This window comes from Pelmatolapia mariae, linkage group LG8 (assembly GCF_036321145.2).
Source record: "Pelmatolapia mariae isolate MD_Pm_ZW linkage group LG8, Pm_UMD_F_2, whole genome shotgun sequence".
In the NCBI taxonomy this organism is placed as follows: domain Eukaryota; kingdom Metazoa; phylum Chordata; class Actinopteri; order Cichliformes; family Cichlidae; genus Pelmatolapia; species Pelmatolapia mariae.
In genome coordinates, this window is record NC_086234.1 from 12,668,173 (window position 1) to 12,690,956 (window position 22,784).

Sequence of the window (22,784 nt, forward strand, 5' to 3'; positions counted from 1 at the left end):
TTAATATTGCTGTCTGATTCTAAACAATTTAGTTTTCGTCAGGATTTTATCTTTTTGTGACGTCTCCCTCCTTTGAGACCTGATGGATTATGTGGAGCAGAATAAAGCTTGCAGAGCGGGGCAGTTGTGTCAGGGGACAATCCAGATGAGAAACAGGCAACTACAATCTGGAGGTATAATCTCCTCACAAAAAAGAGAGATCAAATCATGAAATAAGAGCTGCTAGATTTCCCCTTGTAATCAAATAATAGCCTATTCAGATGCCCAGAATGTATGTGTGGGATTTTCTGAGCAGACTGGGTTTTAAGAAGAAGTCAAGCAATGCCCGATTTGTAATCTAGTAATATTTACATTTAAAACTGCTTAAGTGTTAAATGTGTTTGAATTTGCATCCATAAAATTGCTACCTAATCATTAGCTGTGTTTTGGAGAATGATTCACTGTATTACATGGTATGGCTGGATGTGATAGTATAAACATATGATAAACTCTTATAAAATGTACAACAAAGTCATAATAAGTGTCATTCACCGTATCTAATACAATGTGTGTACTGGCATATAGTTATTTTTTTTTATTAAAACCTTCAGCCAGTTAGTAATTATCATTAGAATAAATAATAATAAGAAAAGTCGGAGGAGAAGATCATCTGGTAATTTTGTGATTTTAGAGCAGTGCACAACCTTTCGTCAGTAGGCATAGCTTTATTGTACAGATGACCTGTGATCAGTTTAAACAAAGACTGTTTCACCAAAAGTACATTTGTAGGCCAGAAACACTATTTCACTCGAAAAACTGAGAATCTCGTTCAACAGAATATATATGATTTTTATTTTATCACCCTTCATATTCTTCTTGCTGCACAAGAGGGTTAAGGAAGCACCAGTCACAGAAATATCTCTGACTTTTTGTCACCTATGAAGACAAATTTCATTAGACACTGAGAACCTCATGTTATCTTTTGCAAAGGATGCTGAAAGAGTCATCAAAGCTTCCCAACTAAGGTTTTAAACAGTTTATATACTTCACTTAATACGATTACACTCTGGAAATGTTTAAGGTTGATTCTGTTATTTCTAGACTTGATATACAACACTTTATGAAACCACTGGGTGGATAAGGAAATGGTTCACCTAAGCTGGAAAAGAATAAATGCTTATCCAGCGCTCAGCTAATAATTTAATAGTAACACTTTGTCATATAATCACTGCTATATAGATCTCTATATAGCAGAAAATTAAGCTAAATGCCTGATATTGCAACTGTGTTGACTATAAAGGTGACTTCTTAATTTAACTATGAGGTCTCCAATATCATCAATCACATCAGAAAACACTAGGGGAAGTAATTCAGGAAGTCTCCGGTACATAATGAGCTACAAAAAAGGTCAAAAGCCAACAATGAATGACCCTTGAACAGCGCTGTATTCAAAACAGACTGAAAGCACGTCATTGGTTCAGAAATACTTCTCATTCTTAGTAAACGTAGTTCTTCAGTGCGTCCACCAAGAAAAAATATCTAAACTAGATTTTTAATTCTTTACATTTTTAAATATTATGGATAAGTTGTAAAGGGGTGACCAATACAAAGGTTTGTAGCAATACAAAAGCCAACATCTTCCATGGTATGGGTGTGCATTAGTGCACATGATATGAGTTACTTGCAAATCTGTGCAGGTTTTGCTGCCCTACTGGCACTGTGGTCTTTTTCAGGGAAGACCTTGGTTATTCCACTACACTGTGCATGTACTACAAAAGCATGATCAGCAGTTAAAGTCTACACCAGCCTGCTAGTATTCCAACAAACACTGAACATATTTGGCACACTGGGAAACTAGTTATACAACAAGGGAAGTACAACGCATTTTTTCTTTAAAATAAAGCAAGAATTTTCAAACACTTTCTTTCTTAACAAGAAATGATGCAACACAGGAGTAAAAATCCAACACTCTCGAAAGATTTTGGCTTAAACCTAATACGTTATATTATTACACTTATTTTGCAATTAAATGTGGGGTTTATATAATTTGCATCATTTTAGCTTTTTGGGAGGGGTGTAAATTAAACTTCCTAAAACTGGGCATAATAATGAAAATTAAATCCTCCTCAGCTAAAAACAAACAAACAAAAAACACACACTTGTGAGTGCAAACAAGCCTGTCAGTATTGTTTTAGTGTGTTTTTATTGGCATTCTTGAATACCTTCCACATAACTAACTCACACAAAAAGCGCAGAACCAGTATTACATAAGTTGTGGTAATAATTACAGCGGTAATTATAGCGGCGGGAAGCCAGGTGCGTCTAAAAAAAGCCCCGCCCACGTTTACCTTAAATGTCCATTGCACGGAAATATGATTGGCACAGGGTTACAGCTGCTCGAACGGTGAGACATGGCGGAGTTTGTAGTCTGACTGAGAGCGCTCCTGGAGAGTTTCCACACTTTTCAACATGACTAAAGAACTTGATTTGACGCCGAGGTTGTTTCCGTAGCGCAGGCAAAGCGGGGCTTAAAGAGGCAGAGGCGTCATTTTTCCGAAAAGGATAGAGAGCGGCGGTTGGGAAAATGTGTTGTCATCTTCATGCAGTCAACAGCCTTGGGCAACAAATATGGCTACTTCTTGTGTATCCGTCAATTCGGGTTGAAAACCGTCCTGACTGGGTCGAGCGGGGTAGTTTCGCAGAGTCACGGCAGTAGCCCGAAGTTAAGTTGACTACCAGAAAGATTAAAAGGCTGGGTTTGTCCCGAGCTGGTTAGGTAAACAGCGGAGGAGCGAAGCGGAGAGGAGATGGAGCCCAAGCACAAAGAGTTGTTGGAGAAATGTTACCAGAACTTGGTGGAGTCAATAACAGATGCGGACAGAGTTGTGGACGCGTTGGCTCACTGCGGGACCCTCAGCCAGCCAGAGCGCTACGAGCTGGAGCACAACTGCACCTCCAACTCGGAAAAAGTGGACCTTCTGCTGAAGCTACTAATGAGTAAAGACGGGGACCATTTCGCAGAGTTTTGCACTGCTCTGGAGACGACGCACCCTCACCTGCAATCTTTATTGCTGGATGGCATTGGACCAGTGGATCATACGACTGGTGAGAAACAATTAAAGCGTTAACGACCTCCTAATTAAATTGTTATAAGAGTATAGTGTTTATGAAGAAGGGGGGACGTGTCAGAAGTTAGAGCTTTATCTAAAATACAGTGAAACGGTGTGTTTGGGGCCCTTGGTTTTGATATTGCTTATGATCCAACCTGTTTTCGATCCTCTCCTGAGCATGATCTAACAAACATTAGTGCTATTGACCATATGACAACTTGATGAAGGGCATGACTTTTCCTTTGGGCAGAGAGAGCTGCAGTGCACAATCATGTGACCTGATGCCTATTTACACTCTCACTACTGTGCTTGTTTCATTTAGCATGTCACCAAAAGTACAGCCTGCTAGCTTTTTTGTGAAAGCATTTAATGGACCTAAAAAGACTCAATCAATATAGGGAGGGACTGCCTGTGTGTGGGAATCAATAACCCACTGTCAAAGTCAAACGAATGAGAGATGAATCAAATGCGTTTTAGTGCGCACTGTGCAATGAATTACTCGAGGAGAATATAAACTGGAGAATAAAGGACATCAGTTTGATTTGTTTTTGGTGTGAAACTAACTACAGTTAAGATTATGTCAGCACCAGTAAGTAAATTACCTTTTAAATAACTAATTGTACTGTCTTTACAATGTTGCAACTTAAAGGGATTCAGCAAACTATTGTTTTATTCTAAACTTGTGAATGGATTCAAATTCCTTTTGTCCACCTACTGTAATACTCCACAGCAGATGTACAGAAAATTACAGTTTCTCTGTGGATTTGTCAGTATAGTATAGTGTTACTACTAACACGATACTGTATAGTGTAACGGTATAGTGCTTGTGGAACTGAAATTATTTCAGAAGTATGACCCCTGGCAAGGAGTTTCTGATTGATTCAGTTCGTCTGGTTTAGTGGCAGGTTTATTTAAACATTATGGATTGATTGGGACTTTTAAGTGATTAATTTTTGGATTTGATACACGTATAAGACCAGATGTTGCAAGATACTGCAACACTGGATTTGGGATCCACTGTCTTGATATTCTTAAATATCTCAACCTAATTCAGATGCAGTTGTCCTTCTGAATCTGAATTAGCTGGATGATAGAGTAACTTTTAAGCCTTACCAGAAACACAGGATCTCAAAACTCTTTTATTTATCAGTGATCAGATACACTTTTTAGAGAATATTCATCCTGCCTGCTCAGGATTCATTAATATATGGACCGGTGGCTTGTCTTAAGAGGTGAACTAAAACTGCATCTTACACAACATTTAATGTTCCAAGGTATCGGGGGTTCCACCTTCGACCCTTATTATTTAACCCTTAAGTTTATCTAATGGTTACTAAATATATCTTGAAATAAGGATAAGCCTCTGAGATAATATGGTCACATAATGGCACAAATCACAGATTAGTTTATAATAACTTTGTAATAGTTCTGTTTTCTATGTGGATAATCACCCTTTTTCTAACTGAGTGATAAATACATGCATGTGATTTTATTCACAGATAAATCCACAAACTATAGCTATACTCTCTCTTTTTTGTGTTTATCATAAATCTCTTATTGCATTCTTTGTATGCTGAAACAGTAATGATGTATTCTCAGGACTTTACCTGACATCTTATGCAATAGGATAATGCATGCACTCTGACATATGACCCTTACTCAGCACTTCTGTTGCACTTTGACATTTGAAAAACAAACAAACAAATAAAAGGAACATCCATCCAGTTGCTTTCTTGTTTGCTATCGTGTCATGCTCAGTTAGCTACCAGGTGTTAATTATGCATTATTTTGGCATAATTCATAAGAGAACCCAAGCTGGAGACTTCTGTTCGGTTTTCTGAGCCTTCTCGTTTTTGCGCTGCATTTCACAATTGTGCAGTGGGTCTAGAACTGAGTACTGATAGGCTCTCTGGTTCCAAAGAGCTTTGTACATGAGCATGTTCTGGGCTAGTCATAGTAGTGTGCAAATCCCTGTTGGTAGTCACACAGGACACAAATGGGCTGAGCTCTCTTCTGCTACTGGGCAGACAGGTTCCTCCACTGTGTGGCCAAAAGACAGGCCTTTCCAGAGAAAAGCAACCTATGTTTTTACATAATATGCACCATCAGGAGCCAGACGCAGTAACTGACAAGTCACTCCAAAAAATATGAGAGCCAGATGACCCTTTGATGTTATATTAATGAGTCACAGCTTTGTTGGTAAACCCTGCCTGTTCAAATGCTTATAACATAAATGCTAAATATATCCTTTTATCACTGACCTACGAAAAGTTCCACATGATGTAAATATGATGCCTATAGTACTGAACAGGGTGTGTATTGCCGAGGGCTTATTTGTTTTTTTGTTTTTTTAATTTGTTTGTTTTTTTTAAATAAAGATACTTTGTAGTTTCACATAACTATAGCTCTAAGGCTTGTCAGCGGAGACCTTTCTGTTTAGATTGTTCTCATCGTTTCTTAAGGAAGAATAACACAATGGCTGCACATTATTAGGGTGTGTATCATGGGAAGTTTTGCTTTGTCACTGCAAAACAAGAGCAGGTGTTTTGCAGTTAGTGATTAACGAATGTTAGGTAGCTCGATTTCTTGGTTTCGTTCTAGATTTTTTTTTTTAGGCGGAAAGAAGAGAATCTAGTTGTCTCCAGTGGTTTTGAACTGTTGACACAGGGTAGTTATTGCAGAATCGGTGACTCATTAACTTTTACCACAGTACATATCAGAGTGTACTTATTTATAGAAGTAGACTGTAGAAGAAAACTGATGTCTGTGTTCGGCATGCTTTTCAGTCTTCTAACATCTATCTCACGTAGCAGACTTCTACTTTAATTAGAATAGCTTCTCCACAGGGACATATGTCATCGTTGCAGTACCATCGTAAATGCATATTGTGGTATTTCAAATCATTTCTTTCTAAGTCTTTTACATGTATCTCCAGAGATGGGGTTAAGTGGGATCAAGTAAAATTTCTGCTGTTGCTTTGTTACTGACAGAATTTTATTTATTTATTTATTTTTAAAGTTGAATGCTAATTGGTTTATTTGTCCAGTTAAAAGTTTGTTTACAAAGTATTAAATCAACTGAAATGTTGTTTGGACGGAGTGATAATAATCTGTGTTCATGTATGCAGAGGAGCTCTGAGTTTTCATGGTGAAAGTTTAATGTCTGAGTTTATTTTAGAATAGAGTGTGAGCAATTTAGTTATGAGAAACTCCACTGATATGAAGGGAATTTAGATAAAAAGTCTAATTTTTACTTAATTAATATATTTTGTGTTGTTTGAGGATGTGTTGTTGGCTTTGGTAAGATGATGACCATTACACTTTTTTTTCTCATTTGTTTACTGGTAACATTTTAAAATCAGGTCAAAGACTTGGTGGGCTTACTGGGATATTGAACAAAGCAGAGTGACTACAACATTAAAACCTGTGCTTTTAGTGCTATATTTTAAGACTGTACCATGACTGTGCTATGATACTGGAGTAAATAAGTAAGCCCAACTTAACCCTTCTGTTGACAAAAAAGGGCCTGAATTATGTCACTCATTAAAAGCTGTATTTTATGGTTTTCTGAAATTCAATGTTGATGGACAACACTCTGATCTATTGCTTAGAAAGTAATCTTCCCCCTTTTGTCAATTAATTACTCATTATATACAATATTTAAGTTAGAGCTTTAAGATGCAAGTAGAAAAATGCATAATTTTTTTAATGGAAAGGGGTAGCATTCAGAATATCTTTCATTTATTGTTAGTGGCACATAGTACCAGATGTGATTTAAGATCAGCACTTTACGTTGGAGCGCCGGTACTCACGTTTAAAAGAAATGTTCAAGTTGAGAGTAAACTCCTACTAAAGACAGTCTTCCCACTTTCCATTTGTTCTTGAGAAGTGGTCTTCTTATACCATAAAATTGTGTACAGATGATCAAGTGGCTGTGACCGTAGCTACGAGATCAACCTAAATGAAATGCTTAAGTGGTCAGGGTCAGACCACAGGTCACATGACTTCCACGAAGCAGAAAAGTAAGTGAGTTATGACATTGTGCACCTTGCCTATTGAGGCACTCTCTGCTCAGTCATGGGAAACTTAAGCTAGAGTGAGAACAAAGAGAGCTCAAAGAGAGATCGGTCTCTCCTTTTTCTTTCTTTCTTTTTTTTGTCCTTCACTGGGAAATAGAGGGTTGAGCCATGTTAGCTGGGCTCCTCATAGTCTCAACTCATTTAGTTAGTGGGAACACGGCCAGTCAGAGGTTGATTTAGAGTAATGGGACGTGGGTAAATAGAATCGTTTGTCATGCTCTAAGTCTACACTAGACTTTACATCAGGAGTGGAAGCTGCTGATGTGACTGAACTATAAGCTGGTCACTCCACAGCAGCGCAGTAAGATCTCAGGAAAGGTGCACTGCTGGCTGTTTGATCAAGCAGTGTGCAGTCAGGCATCAATAAAATTCTAATCCTTCTTGTAAAGGATAAATAACCACGTTTGAAACAACTTGATTAACAAAATATAGCCAATGGAAAAAACCTGATGGTAAACAATTCCTTGTTCTACTTTTACTGTAATTTATACAGTCAATGCCCTCTGATATTTTATCAATGTGTACTTTGTGAGGGATATGACAATTTCTAGCTAAAGATTAATATTTATTGGCTGATTTTCATATGTTTGCATTCTAATACAGATCCCTATTACCATAGTTTTTCCATCTTTATCCAAATATACTGTCATAAACTTGAGCATTTAACATACTGACTGAGGCCTGTAGAGTCAGAGATGTAGCTCAGCATTGCATGCTCTGACCTTGGGTTGAATTTGCTGGGAAGTCCACTTCTGGGAAGAATCAAAATGTTTTCATTTTTAAAAGTGTACCAGTTCTTCATCGCACTGCTTTTGAACTGTTGGTAGTGAAAACATGATGTACTGTAGCAGATAAATATTGGCCACTCCCACTGATAAATGGCATCTTATTTGGCAATATACTGAAGGCAGTCAACACAGTCAATATATTGGTACATCTTTTGTTTTATGTTTTTGCTTGTTTTGTTTGTAAAACTGACAGACCAGATATTAACTTAGTTACAACATTTCTAATTGACTTGACCATTTGTGTAACCATTTGTTTCTCTGTTGTTGTAAAAAGCTAATTGTTTCTTCACTGTATTTTCTGAATCTGTTGTGAAAACTGCACACTCTGGTAGATCGTGACACACACAGATTGCATCAGTTATTTCCCTTTTAAATACTTTTCTCTTTTAAAATCTACTGAAGAATTACTTTTACATTGGTGTGTGAAATAACATCATCTCCTTCATATTGTTCAGTGGTGTACATAAAGCTTCCTTTCTGTAACGTTAAATATGAATCACTGTAAGCTATAAAAGAGGGCCTTTCACAAGGGGGGGACTGTGTGATGTTGTCAGAGGAGATAAAAGGAGAAGCTCTAAGGCTGCAGCCTCTTTGGGGCCCTGGCTAGTATGTATTCAAGCTCCCTGCCCAACTGGTAATTAGCTACACTCTGTCAGCCCACAGGCCCGTCATCCCAAGTTGGGGAAAGTCCCACCTTATTATTCCTCCAGCTGGCTTTTTTCAGTAAAGGCTCCCGAATGTAACCCAAGCTGCACTGCCTTGATGTACCATACAATGCTGGAGATGATCATCTGACCATAAAGCAGACACGGTCGAGTACGCTTAGACCTGACTTTAATGTTTCTGTTCACGCTGCAGGGTCCACTTACAGCGTCTTGTCCACCATGCCATCGGACTCAGAAAGCAGCAGCTCTCTCAGCAGCTTAGGTGAGTGTGGTACTCATGATGACTAACGATTTAAGGTAAAGATGGGTCCAAAAATCTTCTTTGGAGAAGGGGGGGGGAAGAAAAAAACAGTTCCGAGGAACCAGCCGGCTTCTAACTGTTTAGACTCTAAGCACATGCAAGTGATTACACAGATGTGACAAGGATTTAAAAATACACACACACGAGAGAGAGAGATCTGTTTCTACTCTACAAGAGAGGATTGGTCTGTGCTATTGAAGCTGAACCAGTCTTTATCACTATGTTTATTTCTGTGGTATATTCAAAAGTGAATGAATGAGTAGATCAATGATGACAATATTTAAGTGACTTTGGCTAAACTATTATATAGATTAAATAAAATAATGGTCAAGCTCTTTACCCATAACATAATCATGAACTTGTATGTTTGTAATTTATTTCTTTAGCCAAGTTTGCAGCTCAGATGAACATAGACTACATTTTTACTGAAATATAGCTATACACTCTAGCTGACATAAATGAAACTGCACTGAACCCCGTCACTCACATCATTTGAACTTTGCGATCGGCACAAGCCACCAGTGACATGCTGACTCACACAGGTACTCCTGCTCAAGCGTCCTCCCCTCCACCTGCCCACATGGACAGCCACCAAGTGAATGAGAAAATGGAGACCGTTCTGTTCCAGTTGAGACAGGTGACACGTGAAAGGGATGAACTACGCAAACGTCTCGCCCTCTCTTCACCTGGAACCACCTTCGATGACTGCAGGTAGTGTTTTAGTCTCATTCTACAGCCTGTTTTCCAACACATTTGCAGAAAAGCAGAGCGATCTTGTTTCTACCTGCACTCTTCAGATAGAGGTATTTTGCATTCTTGAGCATTTAAAAGCCCTGCCAAAAAAGCAAGAGCTATTTGACGTAAACTTGTGCTTGTTTTGTTTTAGAGTTGAGCATAAGATGTGAGGCTACAGTTGAACTTTCTCTCTTTCCTTACGCTCCCAAAAGTACAAAGTTTGCATGTTTATCTCACTTATAGCTCTCACATTGTCCCATGTGGCATCTCAGAACTTGGTTTTTGATGCGTTACAAGTTTGTTTCCCTATTTCCTGCTCTGTGAAATAGACCGAATGCAAAAGCAGGTCATGACTATGAGCGTCTGAAGCTGCAGTGTATGAAGGCAATGGCAGACCTGCAATCCCTGCAGAACCAGCATAGCACCACCCTGAAGAGGTGCGAGGAGGCTGTGAAGAAAGCAGACTTCTACCAGTAAGTGGAAAGCCTACTAGGGGACTTTGTAAATTTTTTAACAGCCGGTGCATTTGTGCTGTATGTGTTCAAGCTCAGCCTGCAGCATTTTTAGCCAGTATTCTGTTCTTCCTCACATATTCACAGCAGATTGCGTAGAACAGATTTTATTTTTGCAAGAGTGATAGGGATGAAGCCTTTATATCAGTTCAAAATCTCAGTTAAGCTATAAAAATCCTAACAGGTCTTCTTCAATTTGATTTAATCTTTGGGATTGTTTGAGGGGGAAAAAACTATTTGTATTATTTCATAGCAGGGGAAATCATACATTTCTGGCCAAAGGTTGAGGGAGGAGACTAAAATATGCTCTATAAGTATTACCCTTTTGTAAAGAGTTTACCATAAGCATGCTCTGTAATCAGTATGTGAATCCTGTGTATGCGGCACAGCATCTTTGCCGTGAGGATAATGCTGCGAATGGAGCATTTGGTGTCTGGTGAAATAAGCTGTACCGAGTTGACATGAAGGGAAGGCTAGTCCATTTGTATGATTTTTAATGATGCCATACAGCCTCTGAAGTGTAGGGAACCAACATCTGGCCCCCAATGCAAACAGACAGATGAAGGATTATGTCCGTGTTTAAGCCTGTACTTTTGAGTCCTGTTTGCACATCAGAGAGAGTCTTTATTTATCAATGGCCTCTCTGCCTCTGTACTCAACCATTCACTCTAAGCAGCATGTTTTGTCAATGGAAAATCACATTCATGTCTAGCAGTTATATATTGTACTTAAATTAGTAAGTCGCTAAACACTTAACCATTAACCCTTAGTAATTATGAAGAATTTTAATTAGTCCTATTAGTGATTCATTTTTTATTATTTTTTTTAAAAATATAAAGTTAAAGCTTTATTACATAAGAGGTGTTTTTGTTTTTTTTGTTTGTTTTTTTTTTGTTTTGTTTTGTTTTTTTCTATTAATATTAATATAGTGACAGGAAGACCACAACAGCCCTGTGGCTTTAAAGGAATTAATTAATTGTTTTTAGTGACAGCACAGTGGTGTGATGGTTAGCACTGTTGGCTCTCAGCAAGAAGGTCTTGAGTTTGACTCCACCTCCTGTCTGAAGGGCATGTTCTCCCATGTTTGCATGGGTTCTCTCCGGGTACTCCGGCTTCCTCCCACAGTACAAGAACAGGATTAGGTTAATTAGTGATTCTTAATTTCCTGTAGGTAGAACACAGTAAAGCCATCTGTGAAAGTTAACACACAAAAAAACAGTTATATATATATATATACACACACACAAGATGCACAAAGTACCCTGTGTTGACATAATTTCACATTCACCAACTGTTTTTTTGTGTGTTAACTTTCACAGATGGCTTTACTGTGTTCTACCTACAGGAAATTAAGAATCACTAATTAACCTAATATATATGTATGTATATATGTGTGTATATGTATATATGTATGTACACACACACTCATAGAGCAAGCTGGAAAAAGTATGCAAACTGTTGTGCTGGCTACTTCAAAACCTGCTTCGAGTTGGGTGTTCCAGTTAAGGAGATAAGACTGACGTGATTGTGCTGGAAAGATGACACCAGCAGAACAATATGTAATGAAATCCTGAAAGAAGAGGGCAAAGAACACAAGAGAAAGTGGAAAGGACCCACAGAAATCTCATCAACATGATGTATCAATGGAAGAAGGCCAAAAAGGAGACTAAATTGCTCTTGACTAATAAAATAATTTTAAAAAAGAATCATAAAAAAAACAAAAGAATCTTAAGTTTGCAAAAGATGGTGCTTACTTCTGTGAGAATAATCTGTAGACCAGCAGTAAGGCATGGCAGAAGAAGCGTCATAGTTTGGGACTGCTGTACTGCTTCAGGGCTAATATACCTTGCAATCATTAATTTATGCAGTTTACTTTGAAACTGGACCGAGAAATTGTTCCAGGACAATGTCAAGGCAGCAGTTTATGACCTGAAGTTTGTAAGAGTTTCGATGATTCAGCAAAGCAATGGCCTAAAGCAAATCAACAACAACAGTAAATCATGTCCCAGTGGCCAAGTTAGAGACCTGACCACAAATCAGCAGAGCTGCAGTGACATGACTGAAAGAGGGCTCTTTAGTTAAGGCGTCCCTGAAGTTTTAAGTTGAAATGCTTGTATATGGAGACTGGTTAAAAATGTTTCTTCATCTTGTGCAGGTTTCATAACCGGCTACAGAAAACATCTCAGATGTTTTTAAGAAGCTGCTTTTAGCTACTAAATTCAAGTATTAACTTACTTTCTTCATCCTACACTGTGGCTAATTGGTGCGATCCAAATGACAAGACGGTGTATGTGTTTGTGTGTGTGTTTTGATAGTGTTTTGTCTTATTAGACTATATATAATGAATAAACAAATGTTCAGATATTATCTCTCAGTATGATGGTTTGAAGACATTTACAGGGTTCTGGGGAGTTGTACAAGTCAAGCCAAATATTTTATATATTCTTTGATTTATGATTTACTAGCTGAATATATGTTGCCAGAGACACAGTAGATGGAGATATATATTCAGTGCTGTAAATGCTGATTTTAAAAATCGCCAGCAGCACCCATGGTTTGATTGTACCCATTCTGTTATCTCCACAGTACACTGCACAGCCGTCTGGTGAGCGAGCACACCCAACTGAAAGAGGAGCTCGAGGTGCTGAGACAGGACAACATCCAGCTGGTCAGGGAGCACAACCATGTGAAACAGGCCTGCGAGGAGCTCAGGAGACTGCATGATGATGATCAGAGGGAAGTAGCTGATATGAAGATGCTACACCAGCAGGTGCCTGTGTAATTTTTCAGTTCTGTCACCATTCATGCTTAAAAATGGGACACAAACAACATACAGACACAAAAACATAAATGGGTATATACTATCTAGACACTTGCAGACACCCCTTTCCATCTCTAGTTGGCCGCTGACGTAAAATCAGTTGGATCTTGACATTTGAGATGGACATTAATTTGTTCTTGTCTCGGTGACCATTATGTCCAAAAGGACAATGTTGTTCAGACAAATGGGGTCAGACAAGCTCTGTCCTCTCCATGTCTCCATCCATCAAAACATTCTTTCAGATTACAAAAATGACTCGACCTGAGTCTCTCACCATTACTCAGTCTGACATTCACCGTGACTGCCATATCATTAAATGTTAGCAATGCCTTATATAACCATGGAGAATGTGTATAACAGGGCTAGTTGATAGCAAGGATACGTTCCCCATTGTCTCTAGAAGTCATGTCATCATTGCATAAACTACTGTTCAGCCTCAGTCAAATTAGGAGTCAAATTAGTTTTAAGTGATGCCAGCCCAGAGAAGACATTTATTGTACAGTTGTTAGATTCCAGTTACATACTACATACTATAATTTTTAATGTCTAAATGTGTCCTGGTTTGTCCGTTTTTGGCACTCTGTTCATGATTTGGATTGGATTCAATAGTAATTTAAACGTTACAAACAAAATATTTGTAAACATGAAGCCAGACTGAGTCCATTGCATCTCATCAGTGCTTAATTAACTTAATTAACTTACTGGTAGCAAGTCAAAATGTTTATTCAGCTGATTTGACAGCAATTATGTCTGTCAGGTCGACTGTACTTATTGTACATTTGAGCGTCTTCATCTTTTAGCTGTGGTTGCTAATTGGTGAAACTGTGGTAACATTAATCACTGTTTCGATCACAGTCTCCTGCGATTGCTTCCTGTACAGTTCCCACAGCCAGAACTAGTAAAATTTAATGGTAATACATTTTTAATGGTAGTTAAGCTTATCCATTCACGTTAAAAGCATGTAGTATACCCCAGTTGCTGCTTGCATCAGAAGCAGACTGCCCTATAGTATGTTAAGAAGCTAGACAGAAGCTAGATGCAAGTTATCATCTGGTTCACTACAGTTCAGGTGATATTTCAACACAGTTTAAAATAACATTTTGTTTAATCTCCACTGAAACGGGTAATGAAATGATTTAGGCACTTCACTTTAGATTTATATCAAACAGCACAACATTTCAGCATCTACAGAGTTGAAAAGAATTCCGGGCAACTTTTCCAAGTGACTGCATCAGCTCTTATCTTGATATAATTTTATGTCAAGTGAGCAGTCCCATTATTGCCCTCTAATTCATTAAATAAGCTGACTTAATGCTATTTGCAGGTAATGAGAGAGGGCTCCTCTGATGTCCTTAACAAGCTCTACGACACAGCTGTGGACAAGTTGGAGGCCGTGAAGAGTGACTATGAGACTCTGAGGAAGCGCTACAATGACAAGTTGGCTAGTCACAATGCCGATTTGAGTCGTTTGGACCAGGCTGAGGAAGAGAACCACCGGCTGCAGAAGCAACTCGACATGCTGCTGAAACAAAGAGATGCTGCCATACACTATCAGCAGCAATACTCTTCTTCAATAAGAAGGTAAAGCTGGAATTATTAGGTCTACAAAACCAGCAGGGCTACATACGTCACACAAAAACTGAGCAACTGTTAAAAAAAACTAAACAGCAGTTGCAGCAAATTATACTACAAACTGAGTACTTGAGTACAGAGCCAAAGTCAGATCTGCACAGTGCTTAAAATGTGCTTAATCCAAGGTAGATGAAGCTTTGCGGATGTCCTCCCAGTTATAGTTTTCTTTTTAGATGCTTAAATTCCACATTTGATCAGTCTATGATCTTATTGTTCATGATTTTAATGTTTTAAGCACAAGACAGAGTAGAAATGTTTACCCTTAGGAAATTAATAGAGGCATTGAATCCACTGCATTCCTTAATCCCTGCCTGATGCAGGTTTGACAACACCCACCAAGAACTATCCAAGGCCACAGCCCACAATAAGGAGCTACAGCGAGAGATGGAACGGCTGCAGTCTGAGGTGACGCGGCTCAAGACCCAGCAGCTCAAGGCGGCAAAGGACAGCGAGAAGTACAAGGAGGAGCGGGACTCTGTGATCAGTGAATATCGCTTGATCATGAGTGAGCGGGATCAGGTGATCAAAGAGGTGGACAGGCTCCAGACGGGTCTGGAGATGGCAGAGGCGAAGCTAAAGAGCACTTCGTCAGAGAGACGGGTGGCCAGTGAGGAGCTGGAGGCTCTCCGACAGGTAAAAGCTAAAATGAGGGATCATAAGTGAGAACTGAAAACGGTTAACCATTTCACAGACAGGATCAGAAAACACTGGAGGAATAACTGTTGTGATAAGAGACATTTGGAATTATACATGCACTATAAAGAAATAAATTAAAAGGAGCCCTGTAAATCTGAAGTAATTTAAGTAAAACTGTTAATGAAGAATGACCATTTGCGTAATATCTGTGTCTCAAATATCTCTTGTCGTTAAACTGCTGAAGTCATTCTTTTTGGCAACTGTCAAAGGTTTAGGGTGGCTAAAAAGTAACCACGTCATGATCACTGCTATTAAAACCCACAGTTGAGTAAGAGAAATTTGGTTATGCTTTTTAACTCTTCTGTGCAAAGTGAACTTGAGAAGCTCTCCAAAATAAATACATAAAAAAATCCTTTTAAGAGGAGCAAAATTCTTTAGTTCTTCATCTAATAAGAAGTTTGTCTGGCAGCATATCTTTGTGCTGAGATAAGAATGTATTCCTCCCCAAGGAGGGAATTCCAGAATCACAGCGATGTAAGAAACAAGTCGGCATAAAAGGAAATGTACAACAATGTGCAAATTGTATTAAAATATTCCAAAATTCTCAAGGTAAAACTTTAAAGAGATATAGAAATTTACTTTGTTTTTTATCACCCACTGGTTTTCTTTATTTTTTTGATGAAGGAGCTGGCCTCAGCACTGGTGGACAGGGACCGAGCAATCTGTGAAAAGAATGAGCTGCTGGAGAAATACTGTCACGAGGTCAAGGACAAAGCTGAGGCCCAAAAGGAGCTGAACCAGGCCTGCAAAGACATCGAAACAGTGCGTGAGGAAAGGGATGTGGCCCGGAAGGAGAGGACAGAGGCCATCATCCAGAGGGACCAGCTGTTGCAAGAGTATTACCAGGCCAGACAGGTAGCCAGACGGACAGATGATTTATCATCACAAATGGAGGGATTGGTTTATTTCTCTGACAGTAATCCCTTCATCCCATCTCACATAGTAGTAGTATTTATTTTTTTTTTCTTCAATCGGCTGGCTGGCTTTTACATATTGATTTCTGTTGAGAAATGTGTACTCACCCATCATTCTGTTTACAGTGATTGTCAGATTAATTATAATAAAAGTCAGGGATGCCTACATTAGGAAATTACCAATAATTGTAGTGACAGGCCTTACCCTCACTTCCAAGAACACCAGAAATCTGCACTGCGTCAGAAATGGATTGTTAAGCAAAACTGTAGACTTTAATGGAATTAATGCAACAGTGTATCTAGTGCAAGCACTCTAGATACACCATCAGACTGAGTTTTACATCTGTTTTATTATATCTGGTTTATATACCTAATCCAGTCTATGGCTGTTTTATACATCATAGATGGAAACTACATCTTAGTTTACAGAAATTTGTTTTTGGATGGATGGAGTCAGCTAAGTTGAAAGTTTTGTTTCTTAAAAAAAGCAACAAAATGTCTTCATAGCATGTAATTAATACCTTGTATTAAAAAAAACAAAGCACTTTATTTAGTCTATTGATTAGTGTACAAGCAGAAAAAATAAACGATCTATTATTCAAACAAACCTTTCTCACAGCAGCCATTTTGGCTGCTGCTAGAGGTAAACACAGGTGATACTAATCACATTAAAGCTTCACCTCAATAGAGGACAAGCTTCATTATTCTAATTTGTAACATCTGTGTTTGTGCCATGTCAAGTCAAAATGACTGCTGTCAAACGGGTATTTACACCAATGAGCTTTCAAGGCTTAACTCGCACCAAAATGATGTAAAGCTGATAATTAAAAGCATGTGTTGAGTATAATATTACTGCAAAGTTAGTGTACAGAGTGGGTGAAAGATGAAAATACTTTGTTATGACACAAATTTAGAGGAATCTGCCACATGTTATCAAATACCATATTAGACTAAAAGCACCTTCACTTCTCCGGTGACATTTATCACCCATCAATTTGATCTACTCCTGCAGGAACAGGACACTGCCACCATGAGCATGGAACGAGCCACCAAGGAGATCGAGATGCTGAGGAAGCAGTATGAGGCCATCTCGCAGGAGCTGAAGGAGGCCTTGCAGGAGGCTGAGGTCGCCAAGTGTCGGCGGGACTGGGCCTTCCAGGAGAGGGACAAGATTGTAGCAGAAAGGGAGAGCATTCGGTAAGAATTTGTTTTTTAAAAATATAGATGTAGATGCATGTCATTGCAAGGAGACTTGGGCAAAAATAGATTGTGTGTATTTTATGTGACACCTGATGACAATATGTGCATCACTCAGTACACTGTGTGACAACCTGAGACGAGAAAGGGACAGAGCTGTGAGTGATCTGGCAGACGCTCTGAGGAATCTGGATGACATGAGAAAGCAGAAGAACGATGCGACGCGGGAACTCAAAGAACTAAAGTGCGTTATTTCTCCCAAAAGTTGTTTTTGAGACAGATAAATGTCTTGTGTTCTATTTTAGGTAAACTTGAATATTATTCATTGATTTATATTTGTGTTAAAAGTGCTTCTCTTCCTTAATGATCTTTTGTGCCACCCAGTGGATGAATTTTATTTACACAGGACAGTTCAAATTACTTTGAAATACTTACTGAAGAGCTACATATTTCATGTTTCCTGCAGAGAAAAGTTGGAAGATGAGCTGGAAAAGGAAGCAAGATATCGTCAGCTGATGGCCCACAGTTCACATGATTCAGCCATAGACACGGACTCAATGGAGTGGGAGACAGAAGTTGTAGAATTTGAGAAGCACAGAGTAAGAACCATTTAGAGTTTTCTTTTTTTGTTTTTTAAGAAATGTGATTTGCCTTTAGAGAATTGCACTTAATGAATGAACTAATTCAGAATCAAAAAGTCATAATATTCCTCGTGATTTTTCATTTTTGCAGGACATGGATTTGAAAGCACTTGGGTTCGATATTGCTGAAGGGGTAAATGATCCCTATTTACCAGGGGACTGTGGTGTATTTGTAACTAAGGTGGATAAAGGAAGTATTGCTGAGGGAAGATTAAGGTAACTGTCACTTTCCAGCTAAGTGTATATAAATGTTTTGATTTCCCTTTGTCATTTGACACCTGAGTTTTGGTTCTAATAATAAGCTTTATTTGGAGAATAGAAGCACATTTTCATATTTTCTCTTGTAAAATGTAGTATGCAGCACTCAGAAAATCAGATTTTTGATACATGTCAATTTACACAATACTACCAACACATCATAGTTGGCTTCTCTTTCATTATTATTATTATTATTATTATATTCTCTCTTATTTCTGTTCAGGGTAAATGACTGGTTGCTTAAAATAAATGATGTGGACCTGACCAATAAAGACAGGAAGCAGGTGATCAAAGCTGTGTTGAGTGGTGAGGGCGTGATTAATATGGTGGTTCGCAGAAGAAAGTCACTAGGAGGACGGATCATCACTCCAATCCAGATAAACTTAGCTGGACACAAAGGTCAGCTTCAATTTCCAAATAAGTAATAAACTTCGCCATTATAATGTCTGCCTTGACAAGCTAGTAATGACATTAAAGTGTTTGCGTTTAATTATCTGTATATGTGATGGTAATTGGGGTGTGTTTTTCTAATTGTTTTTCCTCACAGACAGTGGAATAGGTTTGGAAAGTGGAGTGTTTGTTGCCACTTTGGCTGCTGGCAGCCCAGCTGCTAAAGACTGCAATCTCACTATTGGTGACAGACTGTTAGCTGTGAGTATGATCACTGAAAAGTTTATCATTTGTTTGATAAAAGCCTGTTTGTTATCAAGAGATGGTTGTAGGGCATCAATTGTGGTCTCTAGTGCCCTCTACTGACCACATTCAAGTTGTTTTAAGACAAGCACAACTGCAGCATGTTCCAACTACTTGTCTTCAAAGTACAGTGTTGAAACAGTAGAGGAAATTTGTTGTGTATATGTATACATTTCATAACTTGAATGAACATGAAATAATGCAGCCAGTTTCACTGTTATATAGAGAGAGGATATAATGGAGACTGTGTGCTTCCAGTGAGGCCGACCTCTGAGATGAAGTAAATTCTGACATTACTAAAAATTCACTGGAGGTACCAAAATATCAGCTACAATACAAAGATGCTCACAGTACACTGCTGCACACTATTAACATTGTTTTGTAATTTTCATATGTTAGATAATATAAAATCTGTCAGTTAAACTAGGATTAAATGTTAGTGAAAGTAAGCTAGCACATTCCCAAACTTGGCCTTTTCACACAAACCATACATACAGGCCATAACACAATTATATAGTCTACTTATCTTTTGATTTCAGCACTTTTATGTTGGATAAATTTAAAAAAAAGAAGAAGTCATGACTGGGAATCATTTTTGGCTTGACTATATTTAAAAGTTTTAGACCACCATATATGTTACACTTTATTGGTCTGGAATATGCCGGTTATTCCAAACGGCTTCCATTATGATCTGAATCTGTCTTTTATATTGTAATTTGTCCTTATGCTATAATTTTATCCCTGGCAGCTTTAACAGTGCCCAGGACCCAAAATTCATTAATAGACCATCATTTGCTGATAGTCTTACATCATGCACTCTATCATAGTTGGCTGCTTTGATATCAGTATCAATAACTGTACTGAATATGAGTCTAAGCTTCGTTTCTGGGAGGTCTCAGAATCCTACTTAAGTCCTGAATTGTCTTGATGTCTTACCTACATTTTTGAGACAGGGAATTCAGTATGATCTCACTTTGTTATTAAAAACAGCTTGCATTATTTACAGAAATCTGATATTTTAAAAAATAAAGTGCCTCCATAATCCTAATCAAGAAATTTGAGGGACTTGATTACTTTTAAGGGCAGGTGGCCACTATTTTGGTACCCAAGTACACGTCAGCCATCATTTTAATGGTTAATGTTGTGTAATGAGGATGTGCACACCTCAGATACCGGTAATCTAAATTCTCACCATAACTAGCACATTTGCAGACGCCATTTCAAGATGGAGTATGATGATGATGTCTAGGTAAGTAAGCTCTTATTTATGGGACTTTTTTTTTTTCCAGATCAATGGAATTGCGCTCGATAACAAGTCGCTCTCTGAATGTGAGTCTCTGCTGAGAAACTGCCGAAATTCTCTCAGCCTCTCCCTCATGAAGGTAAAAACTCCGTAACCCAAACACATACAGATTCCTCTGTTTTACTTCTCACAACTGTAACATCACACACTGCTGTTTCTTCTAATAGACTCCCAATAGTCAGGCTTTGTGCTAGTTGTACAATGCTTGCTTCGTGCAAATGCTCATTGGGTTAATAGACAATGCAAAGTCTTCTTAAAACCTTAATTGCTAACAGTATCTTTAATTTTTAAATCTCAAGTTCTTGGTTAAAAATGTCAGTGATCGTCCATTTCATCGGAAGCTATTTATAGCATTTAAAATATTATAATGTATATTTATCAACATTTCTTCCTGCACAGTTCTTTCCACAAAGCTGTTCTGGCCAGAGTTTATATGAAACTTTGAGAGACTCTGAAAAGATCCCGCGACTCCAGTCCTGTGAGGTCCACACGAGAAACTGCAGAAACTCTAAGCACAATTGTTCCACACAAACTGACATTTGTAGCTGTGACTTTGGCAGCAGAGGGGAGGAAACATGCAAGGATACCGGTGACTCCCTGAATATCAGCAGTGGCAGCACTCACTCCCACCACAAACCCTTTTCCAATGGGTCCCCGCATTCCCGTTCCTTTTCTGCCTCACATAGTCCTTCGGAACCCCACCCAGAATTCTGCTACCGGAGGCAGGACCTCCAGCATCGGCCTTTTACCTTCACCCCTCTTCTGTCTGACTGCAGCTCACCGCAGGCTGCTGTGGACCGAGTGCAGAGCTCGCCAGTCAAGCCCAGTGGAGGCACATGGCCTAAAGTCATAGTGGGAACTGTTTCAGAGTACACCCAACTGTCCATCTATAAGAAGCCCAAACAGAGGAAGTCCATTTTTGACATGAATGCTTTCAGGAGACCTGATGCAGCCCAAAAACTGGACTACATGTCCCTGTCTCACTCACCGCAGAGCTCAGTGTCTGAATCTGCTCAGACACCCCCCACCCCACCAGCAAGGAGCGACTCGTTTAGGTTCAAGCATCGGCAGCAGAACAGCTCCGCGTCGGACTCCACCATTACCACCGGCACACCACCAGCATCCCCTGCCCAAGCTACGAATCCCAATGACAAGGGAGAGGTGGGGAACCAATGCTATTTCAATGATGGCCCTCCAGGAGAGGCCAAGGGCAGCTCCAAGAAACCTGAGGAGGAAGAAGAAGAGGAGAATCGGTACAGGACAGAAGTGCAGGGAAAAAAGAGATACCGGCCAAAATCGGCACCAGCACTACGTCGAAATGTGACTCCATTGCACATTCCTGTTCCCATTCAGGTAACTGAGTATTTAAAGAACATGTTGAGGAATTTACTATTTGACATTTTATAGATGCTATGGTTTGTGTTATTTTGTGTCCCTTATTTCCTCAAAAATTAAAAGGCTTACAAGCTGTACGTTTGCTCCTTGCAGGTACAGAGTTTCTCTAACGATGAACACTCCCCAGAGCCAGTGGACTTGTTACGTTTCTCTCCTATACGAACCAATCGGTACAGCATACAATATGCACCCAAAAGCTACAGTAGCATTACATCACGTAAGTCATGGGAACAGCTTAATGTGTTCACTTTATTCCATTTTTTTCACATTTCCAAACACTGCATAGATCACTAATAATAAAAATAGAAATTTGATTTCAATTTGTTGGGGTTTTTTCTATTGAACTAATAAAGGCTTGATATTTATAGGATGGAAGTGTCACATAACTACTACTTTTGAGTTGATGTCTAATCCCACTATTTGTCCTCCAGACCCTGCACAACGAAGTTTTGCCCCTTGCCCTGCTGTGACAGCTGTCATGAGGAACCCTGTCTACACAGCCTGGAGCCATGAGGTCCAGGCCAACAACCCTCCTCCAGCTCCCAGCTCGAGCAGTCATCCTCATACACACACAAGGTGTTCTGTCAGTCTTTTCAACATTCATGAGTCCAACTCTTCTTCACGAGCCTTTTTACTGTTGTGAATCCTAAAAATAAATCTTCTTGTCATTTTGCCATGTGAATATATGAATTCATGAGTATACTTATTTTGCATATAGTGTCAAGTAAAATTTTCTGTTTCAATCACACCTCATTCACTGCAGACATTTAATAGGAAGAAGGTAGCTGAGGTGACTAAACCACTACAATTTATTGGTGAAACAGAACTCTCAATTCCAGGTCTTTGAAATGACTTAATAGAGTTCACCCATGATCAATTGAATTATTCGACAGGTAGAGTATCTTCAGTGCTGTTTTTGTCTGTTAGACAGATAATGCAGCAACTAGTCAAATACAACTTGGTGGAAATGTGGAGCAGGGACAAAGAAAGCCACCAGATTTTGGGGCAGAACCAGGTCACGTTAAGAAATTCTGAGCTAGGTCATCGGCCTCGTTGGAGAAATGTG

General features: G+C 38.9%; 1 protein-coding gene across 5 annotated transcripts in view; it reads left to right on the forward strand.

The window, feature by feature from the left end:
* Positions 1–2,281: 2,281 nt before the first annotated feature.
* Positions 2,282–22,784, forward strand: part of LOC134633823 (disks large homolog 5-like) — a 31,335-nt gene continuing 10,832 nt past the window's right edge. The window contains exons 1-18 of one of the 5 annotated variants that reach the window (XM_063482897.1): positions 2,282–3,084; positions 8,814–8,882; positions 9,464–9,632; positions 9,986–10,129; positions 12,755–12,938; positions 14,314–14,570; positions 14,942–15,254; positions 15,942–16,172; positions 17,244–17,428; positions 17,547–17,672; positions 17,895–18,027; positions 18,161–18,285; positions 18,551–18,726; positions 18,875–18,978; positions 20,310–20,402; positions 20,723–21,676; positions 21,812–21,935; positions 22,150–22,294. In XM_063482897.1, the coding sequence (XP_063338967.1) occupies positions 2,787–3,084; positions 8,814–8,882; positions 9,464–9,632; positions 9,986–10,129; positions 12,755–12,938; positions 14,314–14,570; positions 14,942–15,254; positions 15,942–16,172; positions 17,244–17,428; positions 17,547–17,672; positions 17,895–18,027; positions 18,161–18,285; positions 18,551–18,726; positions 18,875–18,978; positions 20,310–20,402; positions 20,723–21,676; positions 21,812–21,935; positions 22,150–22,294 (3,830 nt within the window). In that variant the 5' untranslated portion in view covers positions 2,282–2,786. Of the gene's footprint in view, positions 3,085–3,567; positions 3,679–8,813; positions 8,883–9,463; positions 9,633–9,985; positions 10,130–12,754; positions 12,939–14,313; positions 14,571–14,941; positions 15,255–15,941; positions 16,173–17,243; positions 17,429–17,546; positions 17,673–17,894; positions 18,028–18,160; positions 18,286–18,550; positions 18,727–18,874; positions 18,979–20,309; positions 20,403–20,722; positions 21,677–21,811; positions 21,936–22,149; positions 22,295–22,784 lie in introns of those variants that run through there. The other 4 variants (XM_063482898.1, XM_063482899.1, XM_063482900.1 and 1 more) reach the window with 4 other exon arrangements.